General features: G+C 45.6%; 1 protein-coding gene across 1 annotated transcript in view; it reads left to right on the top strand.

The window, feature by feature from the left end:
* Window positions 1–14,536, top strand: part of SORL1 (sortilin related receptor 1) — a 744,876-nt gene that overhangs the window by 586,821 nt on the left and 143,519 nt on the right. The window contains exon 36 of the mRNA XM_085645831.1: window positions 11,209–11,321. Coding sequence (XP_085501957.1) covers window positions 11,209–11,321 — 113 coding nt within the window. The remainder of the gene's footprint in view (window positions 1–11,208; window positions 11,322–14,536) is intronic.

The following is a 14,536-nucleotide window of genomic DNA, read 5'->3' on the forward strand; positions in this document are numbered from 1 at the left end:
AGTTGCTATCCACTCTGCTGCAAGATGTGCAAGGGTTTTTTTCCAAGAGCGCTATCGAGAGAGTACCTAATTTGGAAAGCGGGCGATGGTTGCCTTGCGCCAAAGAAGGGGAGAGCATAAATCCTAATTTGGACCTTCGGAAAGACACATTTTAATTGCTCATGCTGGCCGCAGTCCCTTTTTTCTCAAGTCACTGGATTGTGTCCTTAGACCTGCACGGTGCGTTTTTCCATATACATTGTTCGAAGTCCCGCAGGCGTTACCTGCAGCTTAAAGTAGTCCTGGAGTATTTTTAGTACTCCCCAACAGCCATACCAATGCACCTCAGCTGTTCTCGAAAGTGATGGCGGTGGTTTCGGCCCACCCTCGGTCCTCTCTCTGCAACCCCTTAAGCAGAGATCCAAATTGGTCCTCCCCATGTGGAGCAATCTAGTCCTCGTGATGTAAGCTCTATGGAATATTTTCAGTTGGATTAACTAGAATCCTGCTTTTATGACTTCTTCCGGGGGTATTGGCATGCCGTCACCCAATCGTCATCTTCTAGTCTGACTAAGCCCCTCTCCCATATATCCCTAAGGCTGTCTAGGGGGACAACTACTGTGTATGAGAGTGGAGTATTGTCAGAACACCGCGTGACTGATCAAGGCTGCCCGAATGCCTTGTACTCCAGGGGCATTTCATCCAGAGTGTCCTGTAAGGTGTTTATGTGGCTTTTCAGAAGACATCTCAGTTGCCGGATTCAACGATATTGGCAGCCAGACAATTCATATTGCTCCTGTAGTTCGACGGTTATCTCATTCCCTCTGCAGATGTTGCCCACCTTGGAGATTCCCAAAAGGTGCCATTTTCCGTGGCCCTCTGTATTGTAGTCCCTTCAGTATCACAGTAAAGTTTCTAGCGTCAGTTTACCCTTCTAACTCAGGATCTTGGTCGCCTTATGCCATATCTTGACCACTATAGCTGTAGGGGTCGGTAATGGTGTCATTCCCCTTTCACTGTATAGTTGTTGGACGCATCCCTATGGTTCCATGGCCGTCTGTCAGCCATCAAGGAGGGTTCCTTTTGAGAGGAAAAGGCCCAGTCGTTGATCACTTGCAATTGGGTCGCCCAGTAATATAGATGTAGGTCTAGGAAGGCGATTCCGCCTTTAAGGGGACTTCTAGTAAGGGACTTCCTGGCAATCCTTGGTGTCTCACCCGTCACAATAAGTCTGGTCGCATCAGCTATTGCCTGGAATTAGGGACCTCAAACGGGGTATTCTGTAAAACATAAAATAATTTCGGCTCTTAGATCGTTTTATACAGGGCAGCTTTGTCAGTGAGGGACAGTAGCACTCACCTCCAATGGTCTGCATCCACTTTGTAGGAGTTAAGGATTTTTATCAGGTTTTCCCTGATGTTTAGTTCACGATCTTTCTTGATAAAGATCCCACGATATGTGAAACCTGTTGCCATTTTAGGGGTTTAGTGCCAGGCCCAATCCTCCTCTTCCTTCAACAGTGGGAATAAAATTGACTTATGTCAGTTTATTCTTATTCATTAGTAGGAACCAAACACCTCCAGAATTTCCCGCACCCTGAGATGGAGTGTGTTGGTTCTGCTAGATACAATATCCTCCCATTCTGGGTCCCATTGTATGCCCTTATCAGCTCATATTTCCAGGACCACCTGGCCAGGGGTTTAATCACCATCTTGAAGAGTATAGGGGACAGTGGGCATACCTGTCGGGTACCCCTGGCTAGTCTAAATTCCCAGGAGAAGGCCCTGTTCGCCCTGACCTTATCTATGGGGTCTTTATATAACAATTTCATCCAGGCCAGGAACTCTGAGCCCATCCCCATTTTATGTAGTAACACCATTAAATAGGGCCCTTCCTATGACTCAAGCACCTTTTTTGGCATCTAGGGCAAATAGGGCGGCTAGATCGTCAATCAGGTCACATCGTTCGAGGCATCCTGCCAATCTGCGATGATTGTGCCTTGTCGCCCTGTAAGACTTGAAGCCCGATTTATCAGGAGCCACCCATGTGTCCACCACTTGTAGCAGACGATTGGTCAGTATGTTTGCCAAGATCTTGGTTTCCAGATTTAGTAGCGATATTAGGTGATATGAGGCGTAATCCTCCCTTGGTTCCCTTGCTTGTGGATCATAACTTTTGTCGGCCGACAAGGTCTCGGGGCAGGGTGTCCTCCTTCGTAGCACTATAATACATTGCCTACTATTCTGGATCTTAAATAGAGGGTGGCTGGTGGAGCGAAGCCATTGGGACCTGGGAATTTCCCACTTTTCATCTGGCTCATGCGTCTGAAATCTCCCGCTCTACATCTAGGGAGGGGCTCGCCTCCTTTTGAATTCAGAGTCCCAGTATATCCTTGATATAGTCTTCTAGATTGCTCAAATATGTCGTCGTCCTCCCCTTGTGCTATGGCGGACGGGGTTTCGGCAGGCTCGCCTGTCCCTGTGTCTATGGCGGATATTCATCTCTGGCCTTCATCTTTCTTGGCTAGATACCCGCTATGTAATGCCCTTGCCTCCTGGTGGACTTGGTTTCCCAGGATTTCTCTCACCCCTTCTATCATGAGTGCTAGGCTTTGGGTGGGTGTGGTCCCGTGGTCAGCCTCCCAATAGTTTTAATTTAATTTATAACTCTCTAGCCTCTATCTCTCTCCTTCCATTTGTGTTTTCTTCAAAGTAGAGGTCCATGGTCTAAGCGATCAGCTTTTTGGTAATCCAATCAGTTATGTCGCAGGGGTCTAACTACCATTCCTCCCCTTGACCCCATGATACCTGTTTGTAGGTGTGTTGTCAGGGGCGAGTGGTCAGAGAGATCCACGTGGGAGTATGGTAGTATGGTAGTATGATTAAACCTATCCAGTTGATGTCTTGGTGTCAGAAAATAGCCAAACTTAGACTTAGAGCACATTTTGTTGGAGTTGTATGTGTATTGTCGTGTGCTGGATGTTCTTCCCCCACAGGTCTGCCAACCCCATTAAGTCAAGAAAGAAGACAAGGCGCAAGTCTTTCCTGGGTCTATCCCTGGATGCCTGTTTAGGTTACTCTGTAGGGTTAGATTAAGATCTCCTCCCATAAGGAGCAGGCTTTCCGATGCCTCTGCTATCCCTTTTCCTATTTTGTCCAACCCCCTTGGTCTGCAGACCCAGGAGGAAGTTCCAGGAGGTGAGTATCAGTTTTAGCCCTTGCCATCACAAACTCACTGCTGCTGACACCCCAGTTTATCTTTCCAGGTTTGGAACACTTGTAAAGGGAGGGATTTAAAGAGCAGTAGTCCCATTCTCCTGGATCCAATGAAAATGTCATTGATCCTGTGAAAATCCTGCATGTACCAACAAGATAGTATGTGCTATAGTTCAACACCCTGCAGATGTTACCTGCAAGGTGCATTTCTTGCAGTAGGATTATGTTAAGGTTTTGCATAGCAAAATATTTTTACATTGCTCCTCCACAATTTGCTACCTAGGCTTTTAAATTACTGTATAAAACCTCAGGTTCGTCCCGAGGGATTTGTGTGTGGTGTGACCATTGACATGTATGTTTGCCTCTGCACGGTGTCGCTGTGTCCAGCTGACAACGCTGTATGCCCTTAACGCTACTGCTTCATCCCCAATCCCCACAATCTCCTAGAGCCACTATCTGAAACTCCCCACCACCCCAACGCTCATGGGGTATGTTGCTCCAAAACAATGAACAATAATATCATAGTAAACAAACAGTAATAGCTGCTTCAGACAAATTTGAAGGCCCTCATGTTTGTCGTTCATAGCGAATTGCCATTAGATCTACCCCGGGTGGGACACCAGGTCCATGATAGTGTAAGTTGCTGGTTCGGCTCCTTGTACTATATTGTCCGCTGTTATCGGGGTGACCTCTGGCACGTCTGAATTCTCCCGAGAGTTCTCAGATGTGCTAGGCACCTCATCTGAGTCCGTTGCCAAGGTCACTCATTTGTTACCCGTGTCCAAGGTGCAATGATGTTGAATGTCTGCCACCACTCTGACTCTTTCAGTCTTATCGGGACACTGGTCGGAGCTGCTGTCGGGCATCTGCTCAGCTTGCATCCTGGCGGTGCCATTGTTGCTGCCACCCCGGGGTCCAGGCAAGCTCTCGGGAGCCTGAGAGCGGATCGCTGCATGTTTCAAGGATTGTTGCTATGTGGCTTCCAGTCCGTAATCTGTTTTGGCTCCGTTGCCGATCCCATCTTTGGCGCCTTGAGTCCTACCATTCTGCCATGGGTGTGGTTGATTTCTTTCCCAATTCACCCCTCTGCCCTCCTGCGACCTTCTGTGGAGATGATACTGTGAAGGACTACTGTTGCCTGATACTTAAAGCGGGCATCAGGCGAATACTGCGCCAGGGCCTCCATATGCAGGGGCACACCAGGCATTCCTGCTTGGGCCAGAAATCTCCCCTACCCCCGGTGGGCCGGCAACCCTGCCCGGGCAAGAGCAGAGGCCCATCCCAGGCAGCCGCCCGTGGACACAAACCACCCCCACGCTTACCTCTGGCCCCCACTGGTCATTGACCCAGTATGTTGGTGCCCCTCCATCTCATTGTCTCCCAGGAAACAGGCAGCATAGGGTAGCCCCTTCCAGGGGCATAGCGACAGCACAAACACTGGTAAGCTGTGCACCTCCCCCTGCCTTTACTCCCCCCTCCATGGCACAGTGTGGGTCCAAAAAGGTTGCTGCCTCTATTGTACTAGGGGCCCCAGCAAAGACACCTTTTCCTCTCCACTCCAGGGCCCCATGGGATTGCAGGAAGTATTTTCCCTCCTCTGGAGGTCTGGTGTGGTGCCTCTTTGACCCCCTCTTGTCTTACAGAGCCTGCTTCTTGTGCATCCAGCCCGGCAATGTCCATCTCCGCAACTGCCCCCATCGGCCAGTACCACCTTGCCTCCACCGACCAGCCCTGGGGGTGGGAGCGGCCCTTCCCTTCAGGACCACAGAATCACTGTGGCCAGCTCCCAATTACAGGACCGGGGCTGCTTGGCCCTCCTCAATTTGCAGCCACGTCGGCCACAATCTTGCCAAACACACATTGGGCATCCTCCCATCGGCGTCGCCTGCTTGCAAACCTTCTGCAGTATGCCCGGCCAGCTCCACTGCTCGCTCTAAGCTGCCCCAGATATTCTCCTTGCCCAGTGGACCACCCTGGGGTGCAGGATAATCACTGTCACAGAGCCGTTTGCTGGAGCTATAAGCTCAAGCAGTCCTCTTTTTCGGTGGTAAGCCACACCTCATCAGCTTAAAGCTTTTACATTGATGGTACCAAGGAACACTGAGAGGATGATCAGATTTTTGTCACTTTTCCAGTGTGAATGAAGGGAAGACTGTGCAGAAGCAGACCCTGTCAAGGTGAATAGTCCTCTGCATTAAGTTCTGCTATGCAATGGTCAAGAAGCAGCCCATTCCACCATGGCTAAGGCTGCTGCCCCCGCATTGGCTCACAGAGTGCCTCTCCTTGATATCTGCTGCCAAGCTGTTATGGTGGGCGTCGCTGCATACTTTCACTTGCCACCTTGATATCCAGGTCGAGTGTGAAGGGCAATTTGCCCATTCTGTGCTGCATGACTTTCTGGTCTGAGTCTTCTCCATAGACCCTCTCCCTGAGGCGGTACTGCTGGTATGAATTTTTAGGATGAGCATGAGGTTATAAGTAAAGAACAAGTTACTTACCTTTGGGAGTTCTCTGTCCTGTGGATACTTTATCTAACGGTCAATTCCTCATAACCCTCCCTTCTCCCATTCTTTGGGGTAGCTTCTTATAAAAATCCCAAGTTAGTATTCAGAACACTTGTACCAACAATTGTTCACGCTCCCTGGCGGATGGCATGGAAAGGGAAAAAGCAAGAAACTGATGTCAATGTGCAGTGCTAGCGCATGCATGCGGCTCCTCTGTCATTTCTGGTGCAGCATGGAGCCGCACAGTACCATTTAGTGGCGTGTGGGAGTAACACTCAAAAAAATTCCAGATCTAGTCTGGCGTCTACAGAGTATTCTAAGGAGAGAATCTGCAGTTAGGGTATCTACTACAAAAAGTGTTACCAAAAGTAACTTGCTTGTTCATCTCACCTCGTTCATTGAGTTTTTAAAAGTGTAAATAATTTCTTTGCTCCTGCCAACAGCAAGTTATCTCCCATTGAAGTTTCTGACGAATACAATACGGTCACTTACTGTGTGCTGTTATTGGTTTACTACCTGCGGCCATATTCACCTCTTCACATTAGCTATGCATTTGAAAGTTTGTTAGAGAACATAGGTAGTATGCCACTGGCCTCACCGTTTCTCTCTTCCTACCTGTATGGTGATGGGAAACTCAATAGTGCAGACGTTACCAGGACAGGTCCAACTGGGATCCATGCCTTAGCTGCATTGCTCATGGCCTCTTTTTGTGCCCCATCACCACCTCTTTTGACCAAAGCAAAAAATGCTTTAAAAGAAAGAGACTGAAGCCCTTGAGCGATTTAACTAAGCCTGCAGAAGGAAGCAGGGCTTTAGGAAAAGAAATATAAAGAAAATGCTAAATGTAAAAAAAGAAATGATAAATATATGTGTATATAACAAATGAGGATTGCAAAATAATTGTAGCGGGTATGACAGAGGAGAAGTAAAAGAGAAAGACAGGATGATTGGAGAATGAATAATGTGTAAGAAAGGAAAAAAATTATCGATACATATTTTGCCGTGGCCCCGATATAGTTATAGTTCATGTGTACCTTACGTTAAACAGATTTTTTTAAATTTGCTGATAAATTTGGGCATCCATAATCAGATCTGTTCCAAATTTGCACTCATGTCTCATAGATAGGGAAGGTCACACATGCAGTTCCGGGGGTGGGGGGGGGGGGGTCATTTTAGCTCTTTTATTACATTTTGCACACCGCTTTAGCTATAACAACTGAGCAGAAGTAGGACAAACATGCAATTAAGGTACAACTAAACTCAAAAAGCATGTTTTCATAGCTTAGTGTGACCCTGTTCACTGGTTTTTGAGTTATATGTATTCCTAAAAATTTTGGGTGTGCTTGAATGGGTTAACTCTCTTGTATATCTTGGTGGGTTCAAAGCGCAATTCCACAAATAGTGTTTTCTGTCAATCATATTTCAATTTTTGTACAAATGTGACTAGCTGATGAAAGGAATACATTTTTTCCTGCATCTTGAAAAGTGCGGTATTGTACAAAATTGCAATTTGTGCACCGTAGTACAAAAATATCCATAGCCGGGGGAGGGACATTCCAAAGATGTACAAACTCAGTGGAGTGCTGGAGGCACTCAGAGGCTGGGGAAAAGGCGACAAAAAATTGGAAAAATAATTTGTTTGCTAGATTAAAATAGTGATTTTCATGATCATGTGACTGCCATTTGTGTTCATTAAAAAGACATTGTTTTCCCAAAAATTAAAAACACAATTTTTATGAATAAAAAATGACTGAGAGAAGATCCAGAGCCATGCACAGTGGGTCTTGGCTGTCTACATCGGGGTTGGTGATGTGAGAAATTGGGGTTGTTAGTTGACTGCGGTGTGAGTCCTGGTCAAACAACAGCCACAATCCCTTGCAGGATTTCAACTTATGCTTAACCCTGTATAGCTTGGCACAAGAAGCCCAAAAGGTTTAACTTGGGGGCTATTTGCAAAGTATTTATGCGGCACACAAACAGCAATAAAAGTGAAAACACAACACAATAAAAATCCCAAACCACTTTAACTTAATAGAATACATTTTATCAAATTATTTGACACCAAAATGACAAAATTCCAATCAGTAGAGCCGGAGTTATGAAGTTCACACCGACCGCAATGGAGCGCAGGTCGGATACAGTCCCAGATTAGTCCTGCTGAAGTTTTACCTACTCAAGTTTTGTGCTAAGGGTCCCATTCGCACTGGAGAGGGTCGCGAGGCGCAAAGAGAGCATAGTGGGCGGCAGTCGGTGTGGTGCGCAGAGCAGGCCAGATGTCGCAGATGGGTGGGCTGTCTATTCTGCTGTGTGAAGAGACAGCCTGGTGTGGGCTCATGCAGGATTTTCAGTGCTAGCGGCACAGTTCTGAAGCAAATGGGCCCATTTTCGTTCGCGAAGAACCCAAAAAGCTTGATTTCAATAGCTGAAGAGCCACACGAAGGGCCCAGGACCTGAGAGGTACCACTTGGTGGTTATGAACTCACTGAGAACAGATCCAGGAGCTGTGGGGGAGCCCGTTAAGTCCCTGAGGCTCAGATCAGGCGGCCAGCAGACTAGTTTTTTGATTCACTCTGGGGTTCTGGATTCAATATGGAGTTGCAGGTCCATTTCTTCTTCCTTCAGGCAAGAGGGGAGCAGGTCAGCACAACAGGGCAGCAGCTCCTTCAGAGTAGCAGTCCAGCAGAGTGGCCGTCCTGGTAGAAGCACAGCGGTGTTTCTTCTGTGCATGGTTACCACAGGTCCAGAAGTGTACTGAAGAGTGTCCTATTTTTATACCCTTGTGCCCTATTCCTGGAAGGTGGGAGAAGCATCTGGAAAGGTTCTTTGGGGTGCATGCCATTTTTTGACTCCCCTGCCCTGGCTCCAAGCTGGCTGCAGGGATGATGCAGGGTTGTCAGATCGTTTGTGTAAAGGCAGAGCACAGGCTATTCAGGTGTAAGCGGGCTGTTCTCAGCTCCGCCCCCTCCCCTCCTGTCTGGAGACGGCCCATTGAGGCACATCTAATCACTCTGTTGTGTGACTGTCTGCGAAGAATTCACAAAATCTGTCAGTTACACCCACTCATGTGACCCAAGACGGGCACAAAGGCCTAATGGAAGGAAAATGGCAACTTTCTAAAAGTGACATTTTCAAAATTGCTTTGAAAAATGTAGATTTTCCACAGCCTGGAGGAAAGAAAATCTGGATTTTATTAAAGACTGAGTCGAATTTTATGCATTCTCCTTTATTGCCACTACTCAAATCAGCTCCTTTAAATAATTTAGAACACAAGAATTCCAACTCAACAAAAGCACAGAACCCCTACTATCATCTTTCTTTTTCAGCTAACTGCAGCATGTCTAACAAAATATATAGAACAGTGTCTGATAATGAATACTCCACTGAAAGCATGTCGATAAAAGGAGTTAAATTTAATCTTTTTGTCAGACAAAAACATACCCCTCAGGGAAAAAATCCTACTTGCAGCATTAAGGGCCTGTACATCCAACACCTTCTTGAATGAAACCAAACACGATAAAATTGTCAGTGTTAAGGATAAATCCCTTGAAGACAATAACTCATTTGATTCTCAACTTTCGAAGAAACTTAAGACCCTGGAGACATGCCAAGCTGAATTGTACCTGGATACTGGAGGCTTTGCAATTCTAATGCTCCTCATTAACCTCCTTACCAAAACATTCTGACCCACAGAGAGACCATTGACCAACACATGACCTGCAGCAATCGCTGATCTGTTTACATTCACTTTCCTATAAGACAATGCCCCTTCATACCTTTCTGATAAATAATTTACTACCTCCACTGTAGACACCGAAACGGTATCAAAATCCCTGTCCATGCACCAATCTATACATTTTTCTTGTCCCTGGAGCCCAGGATATTTTAATAAGTGTGGAGGCCTGTTGTCACAGGCCTTGCACCTCCTAAACTCTCCTTAAATTCTCAATGCCACCAGCCTCACCTGGCCTGTTATCACCAAGTCGTAGATTTCTCCTGTTGGGCCCAATAATACTTCCTGAAACATTGGTAAGGAAATTGGAAAATCCATTGATAACTCCAGAGAATAGGGAACCACACCTGTGCCCTTGAAAGTGGGGTAATAGCAGCCATTGTTTCCTTCAACCTGCGCACCATCATGAATACCCAGGCAATCATTGAGAAGAGAGGAGAGGAAACGCAAAATGACGAAGACCGCTACAATCCTGTCGTAAAGCATCTATTCCTGCTGATTCCTGATCAGTCGCCAACTGAAAAACCTGTCCACCTGAACATGTAGTTTTGTAGTCTTTGGTGGAAGTTTAAATTGTTGATGCGATCGCACCATCGCCATATATCGCACTTAAAGAGGGTTTATTCAAATGTGATTTGTCTGGCAGAGTTGCAGCGCCATCATGGTCCATTCACATGTGCAGCTGTTATCAAGGAGGGCGAGCAAGTCAATGAAGTGGTAAAGCATGCTGTACAGTTAGAACGGTAAAGGGAACAACTGGGTATCACGGAAGCAACATTCCAGTGGCGCGCTCAATCATAAATAAAACGAGCAAGTCAAGCCAGCAGTTAAGCATGCCGTACAGCTGGAACAGTATTTGGGGGAGTGAGGTCGGGTGGAAGGAGACGGAGCTGGTAGAAGCACAAACACTGTGTACAGTGCTGAAAAAGAAAGAAAGAAGTAGGTCCTAAAATGGTCCTAAAAACGGAAGCAGTCAATGTTTACAAATACTTGGTCCATGATCTGGGGGAAGGGCTAAACACAAGAAGAGGCATGACCATGCACGCCATGGACAAATGGTGATAAAGAATATGAGACAGATGATGAAGCCAACAAATGGGAATCCTGTGGGCAGGTTGAAGCCCACAAATTAAACACAACACGTCTCTTCGAGACAACACATCTGCTGTCTAGCCTAGACCTAAACAGGCTGTCTACCATAAGCAAAACATGGTGGGCGGCTAGTTATGGCAAGCATTGTGTGTTGCCCATTATAGGTGCAACTTTTGGTTTAATCTGTGTCCCTGCCCCATAAAAATGCTCTCTTGGATACACCACTAGCAATTTGCCTCAGATTTTTTAATTCAGAGGCAGTTTACTATACTCTTCAGAGTTAATTATCTAAACTTAATCCTGCCAGAAATCCAGACACAGTCCCTAGTAGAAACGATGTTAACAAGGTAGTGTTTAAAAATGATTCTCTTATTTATATACTGCTCCAACACACTTCTAAAACAAGCAATGATAGTTTTTAAAATTATTTAAAACTTGCTGGTAATTTATAATCTGGAATATTAAGTGGTGGATAGCAGTCCTAATGAGGTGACTTGGTAAAACAGAGGACATTTCTTTTAAGTGAATGATAGGCTGAATTTTAGTTTGAGTATCAGTAAGCAGACATTATTGAAATGTATGGCTTTGTAATGTACACCTGTTACCAGAAAGTAATGCTTGTATGTTAATGCCTAGCTTTGCAACCTATATGTGCCATATGCACTAATTTATATTCTTATTTCTTTAGTGCCTGATGCCCCGCAGAAACTCCTCCTGTCCCTGAATAAAGAGGCGGATGTGTCTGTAACTGCTAGATGGGTTGCTCCGTCCAGAGCTCATGGATCGATACGGGAGTACATTGTAAGTATTTTTTGTACAAATACCTAAATAATCATCCACTGTCAAATTACTGTGATCTTTGTTTCGTAGAGTGATCTAGATATTAAGCTGTTGTAATTAGTCTTTCGACATTGGTTCAGCGAAAAACCTTTTCCCATCCGGTCATGTAATTGACTCACTTAGCACAAATGAAAGTAGCCAAAAAGATAGATAATACAGAAATAATTATATAGCACGGGTAACCAACTCTAAGAGTTGATGAGAAAGCCCGAGTTCCACAAATCCTTCTGCCTTCTTCACCTGAATACTCCATCACCCTCTTCTTAATACCCCAGAAATGCGTACCCATCACGGCTAAAAAATAGTGAGGTGAAAAATATACTTTGACTAACTCTCATTTACAGTATACCCTTGATTTCTATTTTTCATGCACACAATGATAAAATGAAGCTTCTTGTCATGGTTTGGTTGTGTTTTTTAGAGGAAGGGAACACTGCGATCATACCCTGTAGTGGACTGTGCGAGAGGAAAAACAGCAAATCAAAACACGTGGCAGTGAGCAAATGCATAGGCTCGCAACTCAGTAATGTTTCATGTTGAGAAAAAATCAACTTAAGAAAAAAGTAGGGTAAAAAAATATGGGTAAAAGCAACTACCTGCCTTCAGGTAAGTGAGTTGCTGCGCAATGTTAAACTTTGTCTACAACTCCCCCCTTCTTTCATAAGTAACATTTTCATTTGTATAATGTCTTATGACTATGGTGTCATTCATCTCTGCTGGGTAAAAACAAATGATGCTCTTTTCAGGAGGGATAGTACAGTCAAGATCAAACTGTGTACATTGGAGGGACTTTTAGAACCTATCACCTAATTTTTAAGAAAGAATTGACTCCTATTAACTGAATTATTTGCACATGCATGAGTCTTGACACAGTTCCGTTTTTTAGAGAGGCTCTTGGAAGTTCTAATGTATGTATTTTTTGTTTTTTTAAGTATGTACAAGACGGGAAAAATATTTTCAATCTGTATTTGTGTTAAGATCAATAAAAAAGGATAGCTGGGATCCCTACTTATAATTTAGTCTATTTTTATAAACGGATTTTATTGAATTTTGCACAGAGAACATAATAAGACACACAGTTAACATATCGATAGGCCGATACAGCGTTTGACCACGGTACAGGCTATCAAATGACATGATGTTGTAGCACAAAGCAACATCAGCACTCTCATTCCTCAGTAGGACCCTAGATTAATTGACCAAGCCTTTCCTCCCTTTCTCAACCATGCTTAAGAGGACAATCCCAGCCTTCATAGGCCTGTCTCTCCTGTTGTGCACACCAGTCCTCTCCCCGCCACTGCAAGTGTGTAGGAGGGGAGGGATTTTTCCTGAAGGATGCGGCGGCAATGCGGACCACACGTTGCGGGGTCCGTCGGATAAAGACATCATCCTCAAATAAGACTATGCGGTCTCCGTGACCCTCACTTCATCTCCATCCACGCAGTTGAGCATCAGTACGAATGAGGTGCGACAGCGGTTTGATCGACAGCATGAAGAGGAGTGGGGACAGAGGGCAGCCCTGTCTAGTACCTCGTCCAATGGGCACTGGAGGGAACACAATTGATCTGGATACGTGCTGTGGGGTTGGAGTACAAGGCCTGGACCAGTCCACAAAAACTGGGCCCCGTCCCGGCACACAGCAGTGTTAGTCTCTGGTATCCCCAGTCCACAGTATCAAGTGCCTTTTCAAAGTCGATAAGAAGGAAGGCTAAGGCGGGTGGAAGGAGATGACGGTGGGCGAGGGCCACATGGAGGCTCCGGAGGCAATGTCTTGCACTACAGGCCGGCATAAATCCACATTGTTCTGGATGTATCAAGGTATGAATGACCTGCTTGAGATTGTTCGCCAGCAGTGTAGCAAAGATCTTGACCTCACCATTGATGAGTGAGATGGGATGGTAATCGACGCATGCCGTTGAGGGTGGCTGTATTTTCGGGATCACCACAGTCGTAGCGGTGTTGATCTCCAGCAGAAAAGCACCTTTCTGTGCTACTTCCTTATAAAGGGCCAGAAGTTGGGGGCTCGGAATGTTGCATAGTACTCTGCTGGGAGTCTGTTGGGCTGGGAGTTTTCCTAGGGTCCACCATAGACTGGCCGCACCGATCTCCTTGGCTGTGAAAGGCTCGCCTAGAATCTGGGCTTCGACCTGGGTAAGCAAGGAAGGGGTACGTCATTAAGGAACTGGGAGGGAGAGTGAGAGTCAGGGTCCTCTTGGAAGGAAGCTGTGTATAGGCAATGGTGTGCCTCACGTCATGCTGCATGAAGTACATTGTAGAAGTGTGTCTGAGTGCAGGTAAAAACAAACAAGCGTACAAACAAATCAGAACTATCAAAAAAATTAACATCTTACTAATTCCCCCCAACTCCTCCCACCCCATACTTCCACTCAAGAAGCATCTGTCACCCTGAAAAGAAAACTGAGGTACAAATCAATTTGTAAAACCTGAATGGAGTGATGGACCCCTCATTAATCAAGGACAACTGACAGCCATCAGAACATAATTGTCAAGTTTCAAGTATGGATGTCTTGGTGCCCCAAAAACAATGAATAGCACAGGAGCCATAGGGCGGGACTCTGAGAAAGGTCAGTGTCTGCATGGTTATCAGTATGAATCGCCACCACTATGTCCAGGGGTTTTCTACTCTATCTGGTGCACCACTACTTTGGAGATCTAAAGAGTGTGTGCTGGGGATGGAGACTGACCCCCGTGCTTGGGAAGACTGTGAGGGGGATTTGGAGTGATTGTTGTGGTACCTGTTTTTGTCAGCGAGTACGGTATTGCCGTGGTTTGGGTGCCAGTGTTGTCCAAGCTGGCTTAATAGGTCTAGTCCCCAACGGTAGGGTAATTAGTCTATTTCTAAACTAGTGCCTTTCAATGTTCAAACTTTGTCCATTATCCCTGTTTAACTTGCAGGGTTTTTACATTTATCCCCATAAAAATAAACCTAGTTCAACTCCTGCAGTGTACAGCAGTCGGCCCACATGCCCAGAAATTATCTTCAGAGCCAATTGGCAGCTTGCATGTGGCAACACAAGTTTGGAATGAGTGTTTTGCACTCTACATATTTGGGAAAGATCCCCTATGAGACATTAACTACTATTTAAGCAAATATTGATGGTGCAAATGAAAAGTTAGCTTTATTTTTGCCAACACTACGTTTATGTCATATGGCT

This window comes from Triturus cristatus, chromosome 3_1 (genome assembly GCF_964204655.1).
Source record: "Triturus cristatus chromosome 3_1, aTriCri1.1, whole genome shotgun sequence".
NCBI lineage: Eukaryota > Metazoa > Chordata > Amphibia > Caudata > Salamandridae > Triturus > Triturus cristatus.